General features: G+C 49.4%; 1 protein-coding gene across 2 annotated transcripts; it reads right to left on the bottom strand.

Annotated features, from left to right (window-relative positions):
* Nucleotides 1-3771: 3771 nt before the first annotated feature.
* Nucleotides 3772-20481, bottom strand: LOC117880875 (hyaluronidase-4-like). Of its 2 annotated transcripts, XM_034777452.1 has the most exons (4): nt 20329-20481; nt 10541-11549; nt 8020-8109; nt 3772-4788 (listed from the first exon to the last, which is right to left on the bottom strand). In XM_034777452.1, exons 1-4 carry the CDS (start codon nt 20346-20348, stop codon nt 4396-4398), a joined length of 1512 nt encoding a protein of 503 aa, XP_034633343.1. In that variant the 5' UTR covers nt 20349-20481; the 3' UTR covers nt 3772-4395. The 2 variants fall into 2 exon arrangements, with proteins under 2 accessions (XP_034633343.1, XP_034633344.1); XM_034777453.1 differs by lacking the exon at nt 8020-8109.
* Between the last annotated feature and the right edge of the window lie 4923 nt (nt 20482-25404).

Raw genomic sequence — 25404 nt, 5'->3', positions numbered from 1 at the left:
CACGCTGCAATTTGTAATATAAACCCTCTGTCGTTTCTCCCCCTAACAGCTTCTTCACTCAGATTTGCTAGTTTGTTTGCCATCTTCTTCCAAGTCAATGTAAAAACATGGAATTTAGTTATATTTCTTCAAAACATTGCCAGAGCTGAATTCCTCGGTAGAAAACTTTGGGGTGGGAGGGGAGAAACCAAACCAGACTGACTTCTGGAAATCCTCGTTCCTTCTCCTCTGCGCCTCTTAAATCATCGTTAACTCTCTGTCCCAGTCAGGGTAACTTTTAGCTGCTAGCAGTGTTGAAGCAGGATAATTGATGTCTGTTCTACATCCTCTCTAAAAATCTACCTAATCGATAAGAACGTGGCTAATTCCCAGGTGGAAATTACCTAAGAAACCCATGGGACTTGAGTTTTTTCAACAGAGTTTTTTAAATTGCCCCATAGAACTTGATTTTTTTTAAAAAATTGTCCCTGCTGTAGAATTCTGTGGGTTGATTTAAAAACACAATTTCCTTTGCTACTGTGTTCTGTGGGACTCTTCTCTAATGGGTCGTAGGCTCTGGGTGGATATTCTTGTTCAATATTTTATATTACAGTAATGACCAAAGCCCCCCTCAAGATTGGGTTTCTATTGTGATAGACCCTGGACAAATGTATATGAGGATCTATTCCCTTCCCCAGATTGCTCTGGGTATCTGCAGCTTCAAGTCAGCATACTCTATCAAGGATCTGCTGGCTTTTACAGCTCCTCTTTCCATCCACTTATTTCCTGAACTAGGCTAATGTCAGCTACCCAGCTCCCTGCTCTAATTGACACCTTTCTTACCAGTTCTGGGCTGGAGAAGAATCACTTTCATGGCAGTCATCTCTCTAGACCAGATGCTGTACAGCAATTGAGCTGGTGATTCATAGGGGACTTCCTCTTGAATGGCCTGTAACAGAACAATTCCCCCTAGGGGAGAGGGCTGTACAAAGCGACCCTTTAACAACGGGATAGCATTTTAAAAAGCAGGCTGAAGATCTGCTTTGTGATACTAAGACTGCAAGGACCCTTGGTCCATCTCAGGGTCTGGACAACTGTCCTTTAATGAGCAGCATCCCAAAGGCTAGAGCAGTTCAAATAGAACTGGGCTAGTTCTGACCCTGCTGTAGTTCCCATATAGCAGAATGCTTAAGAGACTCGAGGTTGCTGGTGGAGGGCTGGGGCACTTATTCTGGTGCAGTTGTAATCCGAGAAGGGGCTATTAATGGCATTTTCATAACAGATCTGCTTGAGGCATTGTTGGACTAGCCTGACTCATTAGCTGTGCGGAGTAGTGATGGGTAGCTGAGCTGGAGTCTGTTCTAGCTCACCCATTGTCCGCTTAGTTCTGAGGAAGCTCTGTTGTTGACACTGTGTAAGGACCAAAAGGACACTAATATGGCACCCACACTGGGAGGAAAACCTGGAAACTCGCTGTCACTGTATATACAGAACTAGGTAGACCCACCATCACCTTGTACGTAACAGTGTTGTGGATGGAGCCTGTTTGACTGTCCCATGCTCATGTAGCTTCCCGGGGCCAGGATGTGTAACTCGTCAGTAGCGTGGCTGTGACCACTCATTTGCTCCACTCCCACGCCACGCTGTAACACAGCTGGGGTGCGCTCTGATTCCCACACAATCCCCCAGCAAAGTCAGTGTGCTAGCGTGGACAGGCTCTTCCGCGGGGTTCAGCTGCCTGCAGCAGAGAATGCCGTCCTGTGGCAGAGGAAGGCGGTGCTTGGTGTGGATGAGGGGACAGAGCAGATGGGTGAGTAGTAAAACCATGGGCCCCTTGTCAAATGGGTATTTGAAATCCTTGTAAAAAGGAGGCTGGGCATTCAGGCAGCAAAACACCAGGAAGAACAAACTAACCACTCTAAACATGTCAACGCATTATTATTAACCCTGCTCCAGTTTCCTGGAAGGCCTGGGACTAGAAGTGTGAGCACAAGTGCACGGAGAGGGAGCAGATCCCAGCTTGTGGTAGAGGCAGGGCCCCCTCTGCAGTGGGTTTCCAAATTCTCTCTTGAACTCGTGCCTGTCAGAGTTCCCAGGGGTGGCTCAGACCTGCCCCTCTACTCACAGTTCTCCATGCTTTTAAAGGGTGTGGCCAGGGTGACTAAAATACAACCATTTGAGCTGACTGGGTTTACCTTCAGGAAGAGCCAAGTTTGAGCAGCTGGCTGTCGACAAGCCGATTAGAGTTTGAAGGTGCGTCATTCAAAGGTGCTGGTTAGCATGTTCTAAAACTAGTGTAGACGGGGCCCTGTCGATTTTAACATGCTCTAAATGGGTGGAGCTGAATTCTAGGGTATAGGCTTGGGTTCCTCTCTACCAATTAACTCACATTAAAGTTTATGCTGTCTCTTCTGCTCTAGATTTATAGAATATGTCCGCTAACATGTCTAACTCCCTGCTTTTAAATCCGAGTCCGGATGAACTCTTAGACAAGGGCAAGGCTGGGTTTGCACCAATTTGGTGTTTACCCCTTTTTCAAACAGGAATAAACTGATTAGCGCAACAGGTGTAGTATCTCCAGCTTACCTTTTTCAACCTTTAAGGCTCAGGTCTGGTGCAGCTATGCCAATTGCTGCTAATTAGCAATTCCCCTGGTGCAGACAAGGTGCAGAGGTAGCAAGAGACTGGCTCAAGGCCCAAGCCTGGTTGCCCATGTCCAGGATAATGTGGAGGAGTCGCTGTATTCAATGTGCTCTGTTGAGTCTCTGCTGAAAATTTAAAGCGCTGTGGGAAATGGTACCTCAATTCTTTTGTTGTATGGACAAATGCCTGGGTCTCATGTCTTCTGCCCTGTCTCTCCCCCCTCCCTACCTCCCCCGCCATGCTTCCTAATGTCTCCTGGACTGGCCTATGTTGAGCACACCCCGATACCATGGAGTGACAGAAGGTGTAAACATGCCAGCTGTGGCTAACTATGTGGAATGTTTTCATATTCTCTCCGTGGGGGTGATAGCTCCGAGGCAGTCTGCAAAGGGAAAGGAAGTCTTGCATTCTCAGTCTGGAAGTGCTATTGTTTGCGGGGTGAGGGGGGCACAACTGAGGCCTTGTCTATGCTGTAATTGCTTTACTGGCATAGCTATACTGCGGGAGCCCCTAGTGTGGATGTAATGGATGGTAAGAGAAGGGGGTTTTCTGCCCGTTCAGATCACAGCCTCTCCAAATGACATTAGCTATGACAGCAGCAGCTCTCTTCTCTGCTGGCATAGCTGTGTCCAGGCTGAGGGTTTTGCCGATATAGCTATGTTGGTTGGGGGGAGTGTTTTTTTCATACCCCCAACTGATGTAGTTACAATATAGAACTTAGTAGTGTAGACATGGCCTAAGTGTCTTCTGATGCTGGACTGCCTAGAATGGAGTCAGAGGCAATCTCCTGGTTAGGTGAGTAAAGAATTCATATGACTCAAACCATCTCAGCTTTTGCTAGTTGGGAGGTACCTTGTGGGAAGAGAGTTTAGGCTCGGCTGTTCAAAGGTGCCTTAAGGGAGGTAAATGCCCAAGTTCCCTTGAAATTCAAAGGGAGTTGGGTGGCTGATTGTCCTTGGAAAGTCTCCTCCCTAGTCTCATGGCAGTTCCTAGTGGACAGGAGTCCTCTTCAGTTAGCAGCTTCCCTGCCCATCTCCAAGGGGATTGCTCCAAGCTAGGCTGGAAATCATTCCTGGGCAGCTTGCACTTCCAGGCTAGGTGGAGCAGTCAAGGGCCAGGCCTATACGCCACAAACATGGTATTCACATGGAAAATATTTAATTAAAAATAATCAACCCAGACTCTTAACAAAGAGAGGGAATGCAACACCACACACACATCCAGGAGTTAAAATAGCACCGGTCACATTGGGAAGGCACCTAAAAACAATCTGAGTAGGATAAGTCCACTCTGCATATAAATAAGAAGGACTTTAAATGTTTATGGTTCTTGAAGAGGCAAGAGTGTGGCCATTGGTAACTCTATTGTAAACAGCTAATCCTGACCAGTGTGATATTTTAAAAAGGAGTAATAGAAAACTGTCCTTTGGCTGTGATTCAGGAAAATTTGCACCATACGTATTTTTAAAGCTGCTTCTGGGCTGTAGAAAGTCACTGAACTAAGTGAGGAATGTAATAGCACCCTACAAATATTGCAAAGAAAGCTGGGAAAAATCCGCACTGCGTGACTCCCGTTGGGCAGGGAGGGGTCATGTACCGGGGGGTCATGGGAGCTGGTGGGATTCACAAATGTCTGGAAACTTTCCAGATCTCTTGCCAACGCACAGAACCTGCTGCTGGTTTTCCTCCTTCCTTGTCATTCCTTTTTCCAGGGTTCACGTCACATCACAGGCTTCACAAATTCACATTGAAAATAATTTGTTGCAAAAGTGGGTCACATGCCCCACGTCCATATTGCAGACATCACCACCAGGGGGATGCACAAGTCCCATGCCCAGAGCTGGTTGCTGTGACCCCGGGAATGGCAGTGTTCCCCCCTCCAGCCCTGGTAGCAGTGACATGTGAACTCTTGTCTCATCCTGTCCCTCTGCTGGGTGGTGAGGGCTCCTTTCACGGACACGTGTGGTCCATGGGCGGCTTTGTCCACTCGGATCTGGAAGGAGCTCGCGTCCAGGTGCAGGTAGCTGTCCAAATCCATCTTTCTGCGAAGGCAGCGGCCATGGTTGTTGCAGACAAACTGGCTGCAGAGTTTGGTTGCCGTGGTCACGTTGACGATGTAAGGGCCTAAGGTGCCAGTCAGGTATTTCTGGATCTTTACACAGTTGGGCTGGAGAAGGAAAATTAAAGCAGTTACGCACCAGAGCCAAGCTGTGCTATGCTAGATTCCAAGGCCAAAAGGGACCATTGTGATCAGCTGGTCTGACCACCCATGTAACACAGGCCATAGAACTTTCCTGAATTAGCTTTTGGACTTGAAGCAAGAATTATGAGTGAACTAGACCAGATCTTTTAGAAAAAGCATCCTGGCTTGACTTTAAAACTTCCAGTGCTGGAGAATCCACCACAACCTTTGATATGTTTAATTACCCTCCTATTAAAAAATAGTGCCTTATTTCTAGTCTGAATTTGTCTGGCATCAATTTTTAGCAATTGGATCTTATCACTTTGTCTGCTATGTTGAAGAATCCTCTATCATCAAATTTCTGTTGCCCATGTAGGTACTTATATACTGTGATCAAGTCATTCCTTAACCTTCTCTGTGATGAGGTAAATACAGACTCCAGGAGCTCAGTCACTAAAAGGCATATTTTCCACTCCTGCAATCATTCTTGCAGCTCTTCTCTAAACCTTTTCCAATTCACCAACATCTGGCTTGAATTCAGGAGACTAGAACAGGGCACAGGATTCCAGTAGCTATCCCACTGAAATTACTTCATTGCCAAACAGAAAGGTAATATAACCTCCTATTCCTAACCCTTCATCAGTGATTATTTTGTTTTCTTCCAGGTCATTGATAAAAATATTAAATGGTGTAGGGCCAAGAACCACTCTCTGCAGGACCTCACTACAAACATACCTGCTTGATGATAATTACATTTTGGAACTTGGGAATCAACAGCCACGCAGCTTTTAATCCATGTAACATGTGCCATGCTGATTTTGTATCATTCTAATTTCTTAATCAAAATACTATGTGGTACCACGTCAAATTCCTTACAGAAGTCTAAGTATAGAACATCAACTCTATTTATCAGCCAAACTTGTAATTCAGTATCAAGTTAATATCCAGTTAGTATGACAAGAGCCATTTTCCATAAACCATGTTGATTGGCAGTGGTTATATTACCCTCCTTTAAATTATCTGAGTCCCTTATCAGCCGTTCCAGTATTTTGGTTGGGATCAAATTCAGGGTGACAGGCCTATAATTATTTGGGTCATCTTGTTTTACCCTGAAATACAGAAACAATGTTAGCTTCCGTCCAGTCTTCTGGAACTTCTCCGGTATTCTAAGAGTTATTAAAAATCAACATTAAGGATCCAGAAAGATCCTGGGCCAGCTCTTTTCAAAATATTGGGTGCAAATGGACTGGGTCTGCTGATTTTAAAGATGTCTAGCTTTAGGAGCTGCCGTTTAATAGCCTTCTTCGTTTGGAATGGAAAGTATTCCATAATCATCTGATATCAATACATCATCTGGCTTTTTCTCAAATACAGAACAGACATATTTTTGCATAGTTGTGCCTTTTCTGCATTATTATTGACAATTCTATCATTTCCACCTAGTAATAGCTGAATACCATTGTCAAGATTTTTGTTCCTGATATATTTAAAAATTTCCTTACTGTCCTTAACTCTACTGGCGATAGATTTCCTCTCATGTTTTTTTGCTTCCCTTATCAATTTTCTAAAATGTCTGGCTTCTAATTTACATTAATTGCTATGAACATCCTTCTTTTTTTCTATTTGTTATATTAGATCTCTCTCTTTTTTTTAAAGCAGTGTATCCTCTCAATTGTGGGATTGAGTAATCCCATTTGAAAAATGTAAATTACTTTTAATCTCTCTCTCCCCTGGGTGGTTGTTGTTGTTAGTCTGCTAGTAGTACCTAAAAGACCTCAGCTAGGATCAGGAGCCCATAGAGATCCCAGCTGCAGCCTCTTGTTGCTACTGGAAGATTAACATCTTCCTTAATTGTTTGTTATTAAACAGCAACTATTAAAGTTAGACATCTTTAAACCAGCAGCTCTTGATCATTTGCATCCATTGTTGATTTTTAATAAATCTTGGCACAGGGGCCAAGCTCCATGGGACTGGAAGAAAGCTACTGTTGTGTCTGTATTTAAGAAAGGTTAATTGGATGATCTGAGTTAGTGTAGTCCTGTCAGTATACACTTTGATCCTGGGCAAAATGGGGGAATGGTTATTGTGTACTCTCTTAGGGCTAGTCTACACTGGGGGGGAGGGAGGGGGAGAGGATCGATCTAAGATATGCAACTTCAGCTACGCGAATAGCGTAGCTGAAGTCGAAGTATCTTAGATCAAATTACTTGGGGTCCACATGGCACGGGATCGACGGCTGCAGCTCCCCCGTCAACTCCGCTACCGCCGCTCACTCTGGTGGAGTTCTGGAGTCGACGGTGAGCATCTTTGGGGATCGATATAGTGCGTCTTAACGAAACGCGATATATCGATTCCAGATAAATTGATTGCTACCCGCCGATATGGCGGGTAGTGAAGACGTACCCTTAATAAAGGGTTAAAGAGGGGACCAGCATGGGTTTATGGCAAATAGATCATCCCAAGCTAACTTGCCAGGCCCTGCTCTGAAGAATTTAATAATAGACAAGATAGCCAAAGGCAGTGCTGCTATCCTCATGTTGCAGAAGGGAAATTGAGGCAAGGAGATCAAGTGACTTGCCCAAGCTTACATGAGATCTCCGTAACTGTCCTGGAAATTGAAGCCAATCTCCCGAGGCCTAGTTCAGTGCCTTAAGCAGAATATCAGCTTTCCTTTTTAATTAATGGGCCGTGGCTCCCTTCACGGCATGCTGTCTGCTCCAATTCCAGGCCAGCGTACCATGCTGCAGTTAACCTCCGAGAGCTGTTTGCTTGCCCCGTGATGAGCTGGCAGGTCTCAGTCCAGCCTCTAGTGAAAAAATATCACCCACTCTCTAGCAACAACTGGCATTTAGCTGGCAGCTGCTGGGCCCCACCTCAGCCCTTAAGTGTAGGATCATTGGTGCAGGGAGCTCATTTTCAACAGCCTGCTCAGTCCTTGGCCAGTTTGCTACCACTGCTGGGAGCTGGATCTGTCCCATGTCCCCCTCAAGCGCCCCTAGGGCCAGCTCAGCTGTACGTAACAGCGGTGCTCAGGGGGAGGTGCATCCAGCCCCTTGCTGCCAAGGCAGGGAGGAGCTCAGGGGTGTTCATTTGGGGGGCAAGGAAAGGGCCCCAATCCCAGATGCAGGTGTGCATGCATGCCCCCTGTTCTCCCCCCCCCCCCCCCCCCCACTCACGCAAACAACCACTGGTAACTCCACAAGTAGCCTTTATTACCCGGTTGCGAGAATATTCCACACCTCCCCAGAGAACGATGCCGTGAGCCCCCATGGCTGCTGCCTGCCCGATCGTGTGCACTAGGTCTGTCTGCAACAAGAGAAACCAGCAGCGCGGTGAGAATGCCAAGCACAGAAAAGCTGGCTGGGCAGCCGAGAGAGTCCGGTAAAGCCAGGCCCATGAGCATCCAGCTGACTCAGTTCCTTTCCTTGTTATGCTGCCAAACAGCAGCGACAGCCTGTGTAGTGGGGTTACTGCCCGGCAGGTGCTCAGAGCAGGCCCGCCCTGGGGTTGCGATAGCCCCCTCTAGGGCAGGATATCAGCTAGGCCTCTTCCCTTTCATGGTTCTGAGTGTGAGTCCAAACCGTTTTGGGCCCTCCGGGGAGGGAAAGGCAGAAGGGCTCCTTCGAACTTAATACACAGAGTTGCAGCCCGGAGTGAGTTTTTACGACCCAGTGCCAGGTGCCCATGAAGAATGGGAGTTACTAATGGTGCTGCTGTGGGACTGAGTTGCTGTATGGTGTAGAATGGCTCCGGTGGCACAGCCGGCCATATTCTATATAGAGCCCCCACGGCACCATGAAAACACAACTGGGCCAAGCAAGGGTCTGGGCAAAGTGCTGGGAAATGGAGAGTGGGGTAATAGGTGCTTAGCATTGATTCTGTGTGTAGAACGCTCTATGGGGGGGCAGGATGAGTATTTATGTGAATTTATGGAGGATGAGTGAGCAACCATGCTGGAAACAGGAGCTGGTTTTCCACAGGACGGGGACAGAGGGGGCAGCAGAGGTGCACAAGGCTCCCTATAGCATCCTGCAGCTGTGCCTGAGCCATGATTTGAAGGGGCCATGAGTAGGAAAGGGGGAGATTAGCTTCCATAGCCCATTCACTCTGTGGAGTTCCTGTGGCACTGCCACCAGAGGTGCTGACTAAGGCCTGGGGTGCAGGGGGAAAACTAGAAACAGCTTTGAGTCGGTCCCTATCTGCGCCAGATTTGAACCAGTAACTTGAAGGTAATGGCTCTGTACCACCCTGCTAATCCCCCTGATCATGTTCTTTTGACTGGTTGTAATTAGTGATACCTTGAACCATTCAGAGCTTCCATGTAGATAGATGTTTATCCAACACATGGGGCTTGCAAGATGCAGCTGGAAATCTCGTGAGCCCTGGAAAGCCTGATTTTGGCTTTTCCACTCTTGGTCCCAGCCAGACACCAGCAGTGCAGAGATGCATGAAAGTTAACATTAATCTAACAGTGTTTAAAGACATCAAACAGCAAGAAAGGCTTGGTGGAAGATTGGGGTGATGGCTGGCAGAGCAAGGGATCTTACGTTAACTGCCCCGCTTTGACCATCCCTCTTTATACTCCCTCCCCCCGCCTCAGCTCTGAAGGACTGACAGTCTGCAGTGTGTGAGAGAGAGCAAATGAACAGGGGCTGCAGGGGAGCGAATGGAGAACCCTAAATGGACAGGCTGGGTCTACACGGAGGCTACTGCATTTAATCCAACATTTTCACCGATGCTGGACTTGTGGCAGAGCTGCAGTGTAAACAAGCCTGGAACCACTTTTAACACTATTTGAGTTAAAAAACATGCAGAAAAGCAAAGCTAAGCAAAAGGGTGATAGAAACAGCCCCAGCCCCAGCCACCAGCTGAACCATGGGAATTTCTGGTGAATTTCTCCAGTGCAAGCAAAGAACCGAAGAGCTTGTCTATACTGGCAATTAACAGCGCTGCAACTTTCTCACTCAGGGGTGTGAACATCCCCCCGCACCCCGAGCGCAGCAAATTGCAGCGCTGTAAAGGACCAGTGTAAACAGTGCCCCAGCGCTGGTAGCTACGCCCCTCATTGAGCGCTTTAGCATTGCCAGTGTAGACTAGCCTTTATTTAGGCAGCAGCTGGGGCTTCTGCATTGGTAGGTTGCTAATGGGCAGAGCAGTGGTTACCCCCAATCCTGCCGGCTTCACACTGATCCCTCGCGCTGGGCAGTTGAGCTGCTGCAAAGCATGAGATAAAAGGAGCATCGAGGAATCTTGCTCCTTGGGAGGGAAGGATTTGCCTTTGTTAGCTCAGTTATGCAAAGGCTTAGGCCAGGCTCCTGGGATGGCTGGAATCCTGCTAGCAAGTGGTGTTTGCTAGTTGGGGTCGAGAAGGGATTCATGCCCAAGCCAGGACTGGGAGTTAGTCATTAGTGGGGATAGCAGAATTTAAAAAGGATTCCTGACCCCATGGTGGACAGTGGCTGGCATTTAATGTGGGATCAGCTGTGATGGGGACAGGGGAATGGCTAGGGGGGAAACCTCATCACATGAAGCTAAACTCTTCACATGGAATTAATTTCCTGACGGTCCCCCTCCCACCCTCTCAGGCATGCCTGATGCACAAAACAGAGTCACCTACTCCTTCCCAGCTTCCAGCGCTGTCAGGGCTGAAGGTCCTGGATTCGGTCCCTACTGTTAACTAGTTGCAGGGGTTGCTACGCCCAGAGAGTGGGGAGGAGGAAGAGGGACGGTATCTCACCTGGGTTAGCTCCTTCAGGGTGTAGCTGTAGAAGGGCCGGGCATACGCGAAGACAGGCAGGGAGTGGTTGATGGAGGGCAGCTGAGCCACGCGCAGAGCTTCGCTTAGCTTGGCCTGCACAAACTTCTTGCCCTGCAGGGAGGCTCTCAGCACCTCCTCCATGTAGATGGAGGGGTAGAGCGCCTTGCTCTGCTCCCACAGCCACAGCAGCTTGTTGTTCCGCTGCACCTCCACCTGGGGGCAGCCCCCAGTGAAGTTCTCAAAGTCATCCCAGTAATGATAGTTGTAGCATTCAGGGAAAAGGTAGTAGCCCCACCAGCCCCCAGGGCGCAGCAACTGTGCCAGCTTGAGGGTCTCCACCATGAACTTGGCCGCAGCCGTCTCGAACTCCCACTTGGCCTCCAGCTCCACCTGCTCATCAGGCCAGTGCGGGTTCCTTTGCCTCACCAGCTGGGCGGACATGGTCCGGTAGACATTCTTCTTGTCCCAGTTCCGGATCCACTGGGGCCTCCAGTTCTCCCAATCGATCACAGACAGGCCAGCGAAGGAAGCTGAGGGCATGGTGGTGGCGATGTCGCTGGCCATCTTGTCCAGGTGGTCCAGCAGGCTGGCGTTCTGTGGGCAGCCGCCGTTGATGGCTATGGGTGGCGTGGTTTTGTTCAGGTAGTAGGGGTACAGACCCAGCTGATCGTAGTAGAAGATGGTGATGTTCCCGCCTGTGAAGTCTTCCTGCGCGTTTGCCAGGAGGCTGAAGGAGGCCACACTGAGGGGCACCTCATAGGAAGTCCAGCACCGAGCCGTTGGTGCATTCCAGGCCACCAGAAAGGGCTGGTCTGTCACAATGGGGGGCAAGGATGGCTTCAGATTATGACCTCTGGGCAGCTCGGGGCACAGGAGCAGCAGCAGCAAGACAGTGCGGTGCAGGGGGCACCTGTGTAGCCTGAAGGCCGGTGAGCTCCATGCCAGGAGCCTGCCCGAGCTGGGCCTCACTGCAGTTTGCTCCACTCTGCTGTAAGAAGGGTGGAAGAGACAGTCAGTCAGTCCAGGAACGTGGTCAGGAATGCGACAGCTCACCCTGGGCTGGGCCCAGCAGGGGAAGAGAAGGCCAGGCAATCTATACTTCAGCAAACCATTCCTCCCTCCAGCCAGATGTCCTCCTCTCCCCACCACTAGGCACTTAGCTAATGACAGCACATTAGCTCATGGGCGGATGGGGACACCTTCCCAGCCTTCGCAGTCATCTGCTTCTGCTGCTTCTCCTCCCCTTTGAGGAGCTGTACGAATGCATGATCCTTACATCTCTACTCTCCACCCTCTGTCCCCTCTGCTCCCTCTCTAGCCCCCTTCTGCAGTGTTCCCTTTAGCTCCTCCTCCCACAAATGGACCTTGGCCCAGATCCTGATAGGCACTTAGGTGATGAATTCCCATGGGCCCTTCCACCTTTATTACCTTGCTCCCCATGCTTGTGGAGGCCTCCCCATCTGGTGCCCTAACTGCCCTATCTCTTCCCCTTGAGGCACACTCCCTCCCTTTGCCTCACCACCCCCGTCTCCTCTCTGATGCCAGCTGCGCCCATGCCTGACCCTAATCTTTCACTCTGAGTTCGCGTCAGCATCCCAGGGCAAAGGCCACATCTCTGAGTGCTTGTAAAGCCCTGCAGACAGGAACGGTGTTATCAAAAGCACAATACAACCCTGCTCTGGGTTGGCTCTCATGTTTCTGGGTGTCGTTTCTCTTCGTGGGGGTGGGGGTGAGTCCTAGAGCCAGCACTGGGGGCTAGTGGCAAAGCATCTGTCTGGTCTCAAGCATTGCCATTCTCCCGGGCCTGGAGTGGAAAAAGGGCTCCCCAGGAGAACTGTTATGTTTGCAAATTGCCTCTGCGCCACAGGCTGCCCTCCTAAGTAAGCTAATTTGCAGAGCAATTCAATTTAGATGTGCATGGATGAGCGAGGGATGCTCTTCTTCTGGCGCTGGGGTCATTGATCAGCTTGCAGTGCAATTCACGCAGGCTGCTAAGCGCTAGGCCAGGGGTCGGCGACCTTTCAGAAGTGATGGGCCGAGTCTTCATTTATTCACTCTCATTTAAGGTTTTGGGTGCAGTAATACATTTTAACATTTTTAGAAGGTCTCTTTCTATAAGTTTTTAATATATAACTGAATTATAGTTGTATGTAAAGTAAATAAGGTTTTTGAAATGTTTAAGAAGCTTCGTGTAAAATTAAATTAAAATGCAGAGACCCCTGGACTAGTGGCCAGGACCTGGGCAGTGTGAGTGCCACTGACAATCAGCTCATGTGCTGCCTTTGGCACATGTGCAATAGGTTGCCTACCCCTGCGCTAGGCTGTCTCTGCCCCGCCTACCCCCAAGCTACTAATGCCCTGCTGATCTACTAGGGCAGGAACGAAACCACCCACCACCCAGAGTGCAGGCGCCTGCCACCCCACCAGCATTCAGGTGCTTGCTGAGCATAGCCCTGTACCACCAAGGCTCTGACTAGATCACCAGACACAGGGGCACACCAGCCCTGTAAAGCAAAGGGGTTAGTGGGGTGGGTCCTGCTGGGATGATTCACAATGTACTTTGCAAACCCCATTCATCTGTGTTCTTTACAAACCCCCACCCCCTGTGCAAGGTGCCAAGAGCCCCCCTGGCAGGCTCTGAGGGTCCTCAGCGCTCACCCCAGTCGGTGGTAGTGGAGAAGGCCTTTCGGGAGCAGGCCCTTAGAGAAGAAAATCTGAGCTCACCTGTATCTAATTTAAACCTTGTAAGCACAGATTGCGTAGCCTGGTGGTTGAAGCCTCTGCCTTGTTCTGCAGGGGTGGCAAGTTCATATTCTACTAGCGGTAGCCTTTTATTTTAATACCTCATCCATCAGCTCTCCCCCATCCCCTTAGCGTCGGTCCTTGGGACCTTAGTGTGCCAATGCACCCGGGGCTGCTCCCCTCCTGCCTTTTCCTGTGAGCCTTCTCTAAGGGTACGTCTACGCTACCCGCCAGATCGGTGGGTAGCGATCGATCTATCGGGGATTGATTTATCGCGTGTAGTGTAGATGTGATAAATTGATCCCCAATCGCTCTCCCGTTGACTGCTGAATTCCAGCTCGGCGAGAGGTGGAAGCAAAGTTGACAGGGGAGCGGTGGCTGTCGATCCTGCACCGTGAGGACGCCAAGTAAATGATTCTAAGTTGATCTAAGATACATCGACTTCAGCTATTCTCGTAGCTGAAGTTGCATATCTTAGATCGATCCCCCCCCAGTGTAGACCAGGCCTAAGATTATCTCCGCAGGGAGGGTGGTTAGGGGGCAGGAGGGAGAAACTGTCCTGAAGTTTGCTCTCAGATAGAGAGAGAGAGAGAGAGGCGATTGCCCTCAGAACTGCAAAGTGTATTAAACCTGTCCTCAATTAGCTGAACTGAGGAGGAACCTGCCTGGCTCCCACAAGGCAGGATTTACTCAGCAGAGACAATTGGCTCAGGGAGAACAGAGTGAGCGGCTACCTTAATTAGAATAAAACAGCTTGGGAGCAAGGAGATTCTGATCCCCCAGTTCTGGGCTGAGACTTCCCCTTGCATGGGTGGTGTGGGCCAGTATAACGCAGGTGTATTCAAAGAACCTAGTAAGCTCTTACTATCTAAACTCCAGCTTTTCCAAAACAAGATTCTGTAGACAAATCTCAGAGGAGGACGAAACAGAAACCGATAGGCAGGAAATTCCGGACCAAAAATGGAGACAGTTAGGACCTACATGGAGGAAAGAGCAGAACAACATACCTAGACAGGCGTTGGACTAGAACCCCCCGATCAAGAGGTAACTAGACCAAGGATAACATGGAAACACCCAATAGAAGCAGAACTAAAGGCTATCAAAATGCCTTGGGAAGAAGCTAACAGTGCAGCAGAGCAGCAAAGATAGAAGGCAGTGGTGCAGGCGCGGTGTTCTGCATAGAACAGTGAGGCAGAAGAAGACGAGCTGCAGGGACTGGTGGGGGGGGGGGGGGTGAGGGGTGTGTGTGTGTGGGGGGGGGGGACAGGAGGTTTCTGAGCTCCAGCTGCTGTGGATGGCAGTTGTCAGAGTTTATAAATGTGAAAGTTCCTCCTTGCTGGCTCCTGGGATTCGCAAGCACAAAGGTGGCATGAACCAGCCCAACACAGGGCAGTTAGGGCCACCTGGACTGGTGGGCCTTATGATGGGGACACTTATCCACTGGGATCTGTCCTGAGGCCACTGAATTCATTTTGCCCACGCCAACAGACACCAGCTGGTGGTGACGGGAAGTCACTGTTGGCTTGTATTTGAACTAGCACCCTAGAGGTGAAAGATTCGATAAGCCAGTTAACAGCCAATCCCCAGAGCTACCAGCGCTCCCTGAAATAGACTCATGTAGTGAATACCTGTAAACATAGGAGAGTCTGAGCCAGCATCATCAAGCCACATGCTCAGTGCCTGCATCAGCACAGCTGCCCGCTCAGAGACTTTGCCTTGCCCGGGTAATGCTTGTGCAAAAGTTGGAAGGACTCCCCTGTTTTTCCCTAGACCAGGATTCCTAGCTGCATGTGCAGGACATCAAAGAGCCATCCGTTTATTCCAGGCACGGTCTGCCTGTGTGACCTCCCCCCGGATTACTTTGTCCTGCAGGAGAGGGGGACTGGCAGCCCGACACTTTGGCCATGGATAGCGCTCTCTGCATGTGACAGGCCCATGGCTCTTGAGCAGCCTCACTACTCAGTGAGCGGCCGGAGGTTCCTGCCACTCACACAGCCACTGTGTCAGCAGGTGTGACCCCCTTGCCGCTTAATTACAGCATGCGAACTGTAATGGAGCAGCGGAGACTCCTGCAGATGAAACCCAGAACCCCTGGCAGGTTCCTGGTGGAGTTAATGATAGCAGAGTAACCATGGCAACCACCTTCTTCCCCCCTCTAGCCCCCCCCTTAGGAAAGCTTTGTGGAAATGTAGGTTAGCTGGGGAGAATAAACCGCTCTGTGCCCATTAGTGCTCTGAGGTGCAGGATACCGATAGTCAGGGCCCTGTTCTTTCCTGTTTTATTCTACCGTAAAGTGAAAGGCCTGATTCTGTGAGGTGCTGGGTGTCCCCTGAACAACCTCAATGCTCAGCAAAGCCAGGAGCAAGACAGGGAGCTCAGCACCCTCAGCCACACACTCACCGCTTCTAAACACCTGCCTAGGAGTGGAATGAGTGGCAGTCAAGGAGGAAAAGCTGCTCTCAGCTGCGCCTGGGGCAGGAGCTCCAGGAGCAGTAACTGTAATGCCAGGGGGATTCAACAGGGGATGAGGGGGGTGGCACAGAGCCTTCCTCCCTGAGAAGTGCAGCCAATTTTGGGGAGAGGGTACAAAGAGGAGGCATACACTCCCACAGGAATGGTTATCTGGCCCCACATGGGGGGGATACAGGCTAAGACTCACCTGCATGCCCTTTGAATCTGAAGCGTCCTTTAATCTGTGGTGAAATCTGTGGCTCAGGAGTTCAGATCTTTTCACAGAGGTTCAAGAAAAAATACTGGATTTGTCTCTGGAAGGAACTGCCATCTTTGGTGCTAAGACAGACAAGGTCTTAGAGAAGTTAAAGCCCCCAAGAACTACAGCGTTAAAGGAGTTTCAATCATCTCCTCAAAGGAAGGCCGCAAGGAGCAATTTCAGCAACTAGCTTCCAGACATGGCTTCCAGCAGCAACTCAAGCAGTCTGGGAAGGCTTCACGTACCTCTCAAAGGAGGCAAAGATCTCTCTCCTTGGCTTTGCCTGCCTCGATGACAGGTGGTGCTAGACCAGGGGTTTTGGAATGTGCCAGAGGATCCCAAATCAGTTATAAAAGATTTAGATCCTCACCTTTGATAGGTGGAGATGCTCAAATGGAAGGTGACTATAGCAAAGCTGTATTTTTTGGAGAGATTCTATTCTATTCCTTAACCTCCCCTCATCGCCAAAGTGTCTGAGCCCTTCCAGTAGTGCATTAAGTGACGTGACTCATATCTGCTTTTCTCTTCTTCCTTTCTCTTCCTTCCTTCCCAGCTATAAGTCCAATTTAATATGAACAAACAAACTACCTCTAAAACAATCCAAACCACCTGAAATTTTACATACCACAATTCATCCTGAGGGAGACTATGTCTGGAAAGGTTAGGACAAAACTCAGAAAAGGCATTTTGGAGATGCTGAGGCTACAGATTTCACCTTTCAGAACATTTTTCCAATGTCTTTGTGTCTCATTGTCTCTCTCAATGTACAACCATCAGACTGGATTTACGCCGATGTCCTTTGGTAGGAGAAATGCTTTGGACTGGTTTTGCGGGGGAGGTAGCAGTTATTTTGGCGCTATCACATAGGGTGTTGTCATGAGCCCTGGGCCTCAAACCTTGGTCTGCAGGATCAGCCCTGCTCCTCCCCTCCACTTGGCAGCCTGCTGATAACTGCTTACTTAGGACCCATCAACCCCAGCCCGAGTCTGAGGCTCCACCCCTGAGATCCTATTGGCAGAGTCCCAGAGCAGCTGATTGGCCTGCTGGCCCTACTTAAGCCAGCGGCAGGAACAGGAATCTGTCTGAATAACTAGGGTCCACCCTGCTCCTGCTCCCTGAGCTTGACTTCCTGGCATCCCATCCCAGCCTGACTCTGGTTACCGACTTGTGGTTCTGATCTCAAGTTTGTCTTCTACTTCTGACCTGCTGGTAGCCTGAATCAGCAGGCTCTCGACTCCTGTCTCATGACTGTGGACTCCAGCTCTGACCACTAGGTCTGGTTGCACATGACCCAGCTGTGACAGATATCGTCACTGCAGAGTTAGCCTAGGTGTCTGGCCCCCAGGTAGACTGAGCACCTAAGTTAGCCTAGCCCAGGTGTGAGCAGCCACACTACAAAGTTGAACCTGAATTACTGTGTTCTGTATATTATGCTCTCGCTGATAGAGCTGGGTGGGAAATGGTTTTCCTGACCCATAAGAATTTGAAAAATATTCCCCTGCTGAATTGGGACGGGAAGTCAAAATCTTGAAAATATGCCTGAACAGAAACCCTGAAAAAAATGTTGGTTTGGGTCTTTTAAAATGTTTCATTTTGATAACTTTGAAACATTTTGTTTTGTTTCAGTTATAACTAAAAATTAACTAAAAGTTCAAAAGGTAAGTCATTTTGAACCCAAAGTCAGAATTTTCCTTCCAAAAATGTTGAATAAATCATTGAAAATAACATGATCCTGCGGGACGTTTCAGTTTTGATGAATTTGCATTTTTAACACAATTTCTTTTTATAAAAAAATTCCTGACCCAGCTCCACTCACTGGTCCCCACTCCCCTCTGTGCACTGCTAGGTCTTATGGGATACACCCCCAGGGTTCTGTGAGCTGCAGAAATCTGAACTGCTGCATGAGTCTTTCCCAGTGAATTGTGGGAGAACTTGTCTGTCCTTCTGGGTACATGGGGGAAATTTTGGAGGAGGATCAGCACTAACGTAATTTAGCCTGCTTCCTCATTGCAATGCTGGCGGATTACCAGCCCAAGTGGAAAAGGAACCCAGGCTCTCTAACCCATACCCCAGCTGTGCCAGTTAGTCAGGGTTGAAAGCACCACTAAACTCAGGTGAGTTTTTTTGTGTCAGGAGGTGGGGTTGAGGGGCAACACCTGGGTAAGACATACCCGTACATTCCAGAACGCCTGTATTACCTACACCCATCAGTTTGAGGCATGCTTATCTAGGCATCACTATCACTTTGTAAAGTGTCCATGGCCAGACACCTCTGGCCATGGTAGGGGTTTGGTATGATCCAACCTCACTCCTCGATCACATGGGCTCATTAAGATATCGGTACTTTTGTTGTCACAAATGAGATGGACCTATGTGATGGATGGATACTGCTGTCTCTTTCTGGGTGTTCTTGTTATTAGTATGGTGCTTCTGGGGGAGTAGAGTTAGGGTTGTTTGGGTGACTCTGCAGGCCTGTAATTTGGAACGTTGTTGTAAAGCATGCTCTTCTCTTGGATTCGCAAGGCACTTGTCTCACACACGTGAGTTTGAGGAGAGAACAGTGTTCTCTAAAGGGCATTTTGGATGCAGGGACAGATTCTTTCCCCGTAAAGGCCAGGCATAATGAAGATTTTTGCCTGGGATTATATTACAAATGCACAAAATGACCCTCAGAACTCTCCCATTTTCCAGTGGGAAATCCCCTAGCTCCTCTGCCATTGCTCCATGCACATCTCTTACAGGAATAGCTCCAACCTCAGCCTAACAGCAGCGGCAGCTAAAGTGTTTGGGGCCATTGGTGTATGGTTTTTAAGGGGATAGCTGCATGAAAACTCTGGAATACCATTATCCACTAACAACCTCTGTGCTTTTCACCACCACCTCCGTCCCTCTGGATGAGCTTTTTTAGAAGTTTTTCCTAGGGAAGAACACAGATTTGAATACTACACTATACATACAGACCAGCTGGAACAGCCAGATCTTACGCTACTCCGCAGAATTTTGTTCCATGCAAGTGTACAAAGGAAACAAACAAATATCTCATCCCTTTAAAAATTATTTCTCTTTCATTCTTATTTCACTCCTTTCCTTTCCTGCCCTTTACCGTACACCTGTTCCCCAGCTTCTTCCATATATGGTGGAAAGAAGAAAAATGACTCAAAAGAAAATTGCTATGTGCTAAGGTTCTTTCCAAATTAGATTATTGTATGAAAAAACAAAACTACAGAGCTGTTATTTTAACAATAATTGTTCAAGTTTAGAAGGAGGTATGATTTTCCTGGTTTAAAAAAAGAAAAAGAAATCAACATTAAATATTTCTTGTGTCCATGAAAGATATTCAGGACCAGAATCTGAGCTTATCTAAAACCTGGTGTGAATCAGGAGAAAGGGCACAGAAGTTAATAGAGTTACATCGGTTTAAAATTGGAATCAGATCAGAATCTGGTCCCCAGAAGACAAATGTTTAAGGATAAGTTGCTTAAATGTAGCAAGAAAACAACATTATTTTCACATCAAGTAATTTTTTTAAAAACAGTTGTCCCTGTTTTTTTTGCTATACCCTCACTTCGGGGATCAATAAAAAGCTGTTTGTAGCCAGAAATGTATCTGCAATTCCTATGGGGGAGGAAGTCATACAAAGGTCAGGAAGCTATGGCCAGAGTGTCATCATATATTTAGCAAATGATAATGCAAACCACACTGGGAGGGGGGAAAATCTATAGAGGAAGGAAAATGCATTGCCTAGTCTAGGAAGTTATGGCATGTTCACAACCAGGGAAGAGAAAGAGACAGTTTAGAGGAGAGGATGGTAATCTCCCTGGCTCCCCCTTTATGCTCTAGATCACTGCTTACTCCACCACCGATCTATGCAGCTAATTTCCCCAGCCCCTTCTCGCTACACTGTATATCTTATTTCCAATTTCTCCTGGCTCTTAAACTCACTTACTATGCACAGCACTTGGACAGAGAGCAGTGGTGGCGTGGAAATCGCCTCCACCTGCCGGATGTGTGTGTATATAAGAGAAAGAGTCTCTCAGAAACATCCTGGGTCATTGCAAAACTTGCACCTCTTTCTCACCCTCCCCTGCCCCCAGCTGATGGATGGGGTAATATCCCTCTCCCATCTTATTCTCAGCTGCCCTTGGTCCAGGAGCTGGAAGAGAAGTGTTGCTGCTGTGCGAGCTCCGACAGGTGAATCCTGAAGGTTTCAAGCGCAGCCTTCGTTCCCTCGCCTTTGAAGAAAAACAATGTAATAAAATAACCCAGCAGGAAAATGAATGGAGAGAAAGAGAGAGAGAGCGATGGATTCACCTACCAGAGGGGTTTTGCAGCCATGGCCGTGAGCTTGTCCCTTCGCCCCCTTTTTCCTCCCAGCAGTGCCCTGACCACTTTAATGTGCTGTCCTTCAATTTTATTTTTTTTTAAAGCTGAGACCTGGAATATCAGGGCACCTGCTAACCCAGCTCCCAGGGTGGGTCCACTCTGGCTTGGACTGATTTCCCAGCTCCCAGGCTGCCCAAGGTAGCTCAGTGCCTCTCGCTTGCACCACTTTCAGATGCATTTGCAGATGAGTTTTGCACTGAGAGCCACTAAGTAGGTGATGCTAAGACCATCGGAACTGCAGGGGAGGGGGTCTACCTGTGGCTGCCCACCCCTGCCTTTGAAGTGGTACAATCCATGTCTGTGTGCTTGCTAGAACAGCTGTGTTTATGAGTACCTCCTCCGGGCTATCCTCATGTTTGACTGTGGTGTGTGTGTTCATTCAGTTGCATAGAGACTTCACTACAATCAACTCATTCAGCCCCTGGTTGGCAGACGGGGAGGGCAGCGCCGTCTCTTCATGCCCACCTTTCCCCTGCTCTCCCCGGAAAGCGGCCTGTCGGAAGAGACCCTCTCACCTGCATGCCTGGGACTGAGACTAGGATGGTACGCAACAGTCTCGATAGGTTAAAAAACAGAGGGAACCAATGCTCAGTCTATACACTCTGGGTCAGGGGCAGGGGCGGCTCTATGGTTTTTGCCGCCCCAAGCATGGCAGTCAGGCGACTTTTAGCAGCATGCCTGCGGGAGGTCCGCCGGTGCTGCGCCTTCAGCGTCCCCGCTGCCAAATTACTGCCCAAGCCGCGGGACCGGCGGACCTCCTGCAGGCATGCTGCCGAAGGCTGCCTGACTGCCGCCCTCACAGCGACCAGCAGGCTGCCCCCCGTGGCTTGCCGCCCCAGGCATGCGCTTGCTGCGCTGGTGCCTGGAGCCGCCCCTGGTCAGGGGTGGCCAACCTGAGCCCGAGAAAGAGCCAGAATTTACCAATATACATTGCCAAAGAGCAGGAGCGCTGCCAGCTTTTTTGCCGCCCTAGGCAGCAAAAGGTCCCGGCCCCGAAATACCGCCGCCGACCGGGGCGGCCGAAGATCTGGCCGCCGCAGTCACTGCCCCCCAAATGTTAGCACTCTAGACGACTGCCTAGGTCTCCTAATGGGTTGCGCCGGCCCTGCCAAAGAGCCACAGTAATACATCAGCAGCCCCCCCATCAGCTCCCCCGCTCCACTCCCAGCACCTCCCATCCACCAGCAGCCCCTCCGATCAGCGCCTCCCCCTCTCTCCTTGCACCTCCCGATCAGCTGTTTCGTAGCATGCAGGAGGATCGGGACAGGTGGGAGAGGAGCGAGGGCATGGCAGGCTGAGGGGAGGGGGCTGGAAGGGGTGGAGTGGGGGCAGGGCCTGGGGCAGAGCCAGGGGTTGAGCAGTGAGCACCCCCTGGCACATTGGAAAGTTGGCGCTTGTAGCTCCAGCCCCGGAGTCAGTGCCTATACAAGGAGCCGCATATTAACTTCTGAAGAGCCGCATGTGGTGCTGGAGCCACAGATTGGCCACTCCTGCTCTAGGTGCTTGGCAGGTTTTGGACACATTCTAGATGGTAAGGGGGTTTCAAATAGTCTGGCTTGACCATGATACGTGATTCTGACTGGCCTGGGTCCCTGGATATTGGCTCCCAGGGATCCCAGATCAAATGGGCTCTGTTTCCAAGTTTATTTCTAACTATGAGCCAGCCAGCCCCACTAACAGGAATGAAAAGCAGTGACATCGCATTTCTGTCTCTGCTGATACTGGCAGAGCTGACGCCAGGCTCATATGGGGAGCTGGTATTTCAGTACGACGGTGCTATTTGGACACAGTCCCTTTTCAGAGTAGAACCAGGCGCTGTCTGAACAAAGTGTATAAGATCATTTAAAGCTGAGCTGCTCTAGCTAGGGAATCTGGGGCTTTTCTCTGCATTGTCTCCAGGGTGTGCAGATCCCTCCGAGCCAGGGGATAATAGCTAAGCTGGTTCTTTGTGAATGACTGAGTGGCTGGGGCTCACATGCTCATGGCTTGCCCATTGATGCTACATGTTCATTCACACACCCTGCTAATGAGCTCCTGCCCATTCCCTCCCTTTATGCTGCAGGGAGTTGGTGTGAAGGTCTAGTGGACTGGAGTGCTAACACCTCAGCACTGGCCTATTTTATTTGTGCCCATCCGTTAACTCTCCTCGCTATTGAGGGATTTCAGAGAGGCCCTTGAAGCACAGCAGGCTGGTAACAACCGTCAGTTGCTACAGAACTGGGCTGGATTTGAAACGTGGCGTAGGGCTGAAATCCTCGGTAGCCCATTGCCAATCTCCTGAGCCATGAAGCTGAAGGAGCATACCCTGCTCTTTAAGCACAGCCCATGGCCCAGAGCTGCACTGGCAGTATGTTGTAGGATCCCTGGCAGGTATTTTTCAGGATGCCTCTCAGAACTTCCCAGCACATAAGGGGAAGGAGCAGAGGATCCAGTAGGGGTACAACATCTTACTTCACTGGTGGTGCCAGTCCTACTCCAGGGTGCCATGCAGGGGTGGGGAGGCCATAGCTGCACTGCCATCTGCTCTGTTTGAGGCAGCATCAGGGACAATGGGGTGGCTGTGGCCCTCGCTCTCTGCACTGTGCAGTTACCCTTGGCCCTCACAAGAATCACACAGGGTGTGAGGGGAAAGCTCCTTGGCCCAGAGCCTGAAAAGTATTCCAGTGAACTCAATGGAAATGAGGAGACTAAATTCCTTTGAGGATCTGGGCTCTTATGCCTTCTGGAGCCTCCAGCTGCCTGGTCTTCTATGGGACAGGCATTGGCCTTCCCCCACGCTGGACAGATGCCCCTGTGTTTGCTGGCCATGACTTAACGCCCCCTTTCTGAACAGGGACACTTGGGTTTTACATCATGTTTGAAACAAAAAAGTGCTTAGCTGGGTTATGACCCAAACATTACAGACTCTCACTTGCTTCCCCCCATGGACCCGGGTGAGTTACTTTGTGCTCCTCGCTGGGGCGGGGCAGTGCAAATAGACTAGTTGGACATGTGTGTTTGTTCCCGGTCAGGTTCAGTGTGACGATCTGGCTCTCACACACACTAGCACAACACTGGATTCAGGTTGCAACCGCTGCACGGGAACATTTCAATCCACACCAAATAAATCCGCTTCTTCTAAAAATATACATGATTGGAAACATTTCTACTGGGCTCAAGCCACATCAACCATTGCTTTTACTGCCCCTAAATCTGGGGCCTAATTGAGTTGGCACTGTCTCTTTAATGGAAGTCCCGGGAATATATAACTATGCCACGTTCACCAGTGCTGTGCCAGATGAGAGCATGAGTTGCTGCCATCTGACACAAGTTTAAATAATGAAGTGCTCTATTTAGCTTGTATGAGTGTCTTTGCATAATATGGCCTTCTCCCTCCCTGCCAAGGAAATGCTGTGAAATGACAAGGCAGAGGATAATTGTCTCTGGTGGTTCCCGACAACATTTGCCTAAACTCTGATGATGATCAGAGAGGCAACCACTCTAGAGGGTCTCTCCAGCTAGCTTCATACAGTGACACATGGCTTGCCCATCACCAACAATGGCATGGAATGGGTTGGCTTTTGTGGGTTACAGTAGTTTGCCAGCCACTAAGTCAGAATCTTCATTGTGCCAAGAGGGGCATTCACTGGAAGTCAGCAGCGCAGGATAATATCGGTCAGTGAGGTGGGAAAGAATTTGTCCCTGCTGGGAGTTGAACTGTGGATCCAGTGTTGAGCTAAAGGAGAATGTCCATAAGCTCATGGCGGCTCCAGCATTAATATCCCCCAAGTCTTCAGCTACTAGAGGGCAAGGCAATGACAACGCTTCCAGGAAAATCAGACCCCAAGAGGAGCAAGCCAGGAATTAACACTATTAGCATAAGCTGTGTTCAATTGTACAGTTATCTACCAATGCATGAGTGATGCACATCATCCATCGGTCCTGCCCTCCAGCATGTCGGGGTTTCCACTGTAGGAGAGACAATAACACCTTTGTCCAGGAATCCTTCACAGTTCAGTGTGGGAAAGGGAAAGGGAGTGGGAAGCTGTAGATGTAGCCTCAGAAGCAAGAAAGAAGAGAGCTGCTCCACATCTGTGAGAAGCAATCTCTTGAAACTCACACAGGACAGCCCCACTTCACAATCCAGCGCCATCCAAACAAGAGCGATTTGCTCTCTCCCCTGGGCACCAGGGTGCCCTCATTTTAATTAAACAAAACAAAACAAAATGTAACAAGCTTTTTCTGGGAGGAACGTATGGTAAGAGCATGAGACCCATGTACCCCTTAGTGTTTCCAATGTCTGACCCACCTATAATGCTAACCCTGCAAATCCCCCCTGACATAGACAGTGCATGAACAACCCACTACATTTTGCCTGCTGGCCTCTGATGGTTTAACATACTAAAATTCAAATCTCTTCCTGGCATTGAGGAGTTAAGGGAGGGAAGCAAGTAAGTTCAGCTCTATTTGATTTAAAGATAGCCCTGACTGAAATGTGGGCAGCAGAACTGAAGCTCTTTGATTATTGTCAGACCCAGTTTGGCCTAGACCCTGTCATGCTGTCCCAGCTGCTAAAGGATTAATAGAGAGATGAGCTGCCTCCTCCCCTGGGGCTGAGTAGTGGCTCTGCAACAGCTGGGATCATAAAAAAGGCTGCAGGGCAGCAGTGGCTGAGGAACTACTGAAATCAGGGCCCTTTGGCAATGGACTATGGAAAGCTAACCAGGTAGCTGGACCTTCAGAGGCGGACGCTCACAGAATGAGTCTGGGATACTGCCTGCTCGACAGGTGTGGTCAGAGGCAGGAAGGCACTGGGAGAAACTGGTTCCAACTTCTTCACACAGAGTCCCTAAGGAGCAGGGCCAGCTCCAGGTTTTCTGCCGCCCCAAGTGGGGGGTGTGTGTGAAAAAAAAAGCCGCGGCAGTGCAATCGCACCGCTCCACTCTTTGGCGGCAATTCAGAGGCAGCTTCACTCCCTCTCTTCCTCTTCAGCGGCACTTTGGTGGCAGCTCAAAGAGGAAGGGAGGGA

The sequence above is a fragment of the Trachemys scripta genome, chromosome 7 (assembly GCF_013100865.1).
Source record: "Trachemys scripta elegans isolate TJP31775 chromosome 7, CAS_Tse_1.0, whole genome shotgun sequence".
NCBI lineage: Eukaryota > Metazoa > Chordata > Testudines > Emydidae > Trachemys > Trachemys scripta.
This window is presented reverse-complemented; position numbering and strand designations above follow the sequence as displayed.

Excerpts from the sequence above, each read along its gene's own strand:
- LOC117880875 (XM_034777452.1), bottom strand. The coding sequence starts at position 20,348 with ATGGCTGCAAAACCCCTCTG. Across the intron at positions 11,550-20,328 it reads ATGGCTGCAAAACCCCTCTG|CAGAGTGGAGCAAACTGCAG; the intron begins GTAGGTGAATCC and ends CCCTTCTTACAG. Across the intron at positions 8,110-10,540 it reads CCCTGAAGGAGCTAACCCAG|ACAGACCTAGTGCACACGAT; the intron begins GTGAGATACCGT and ends CTCTTGTTGCAG.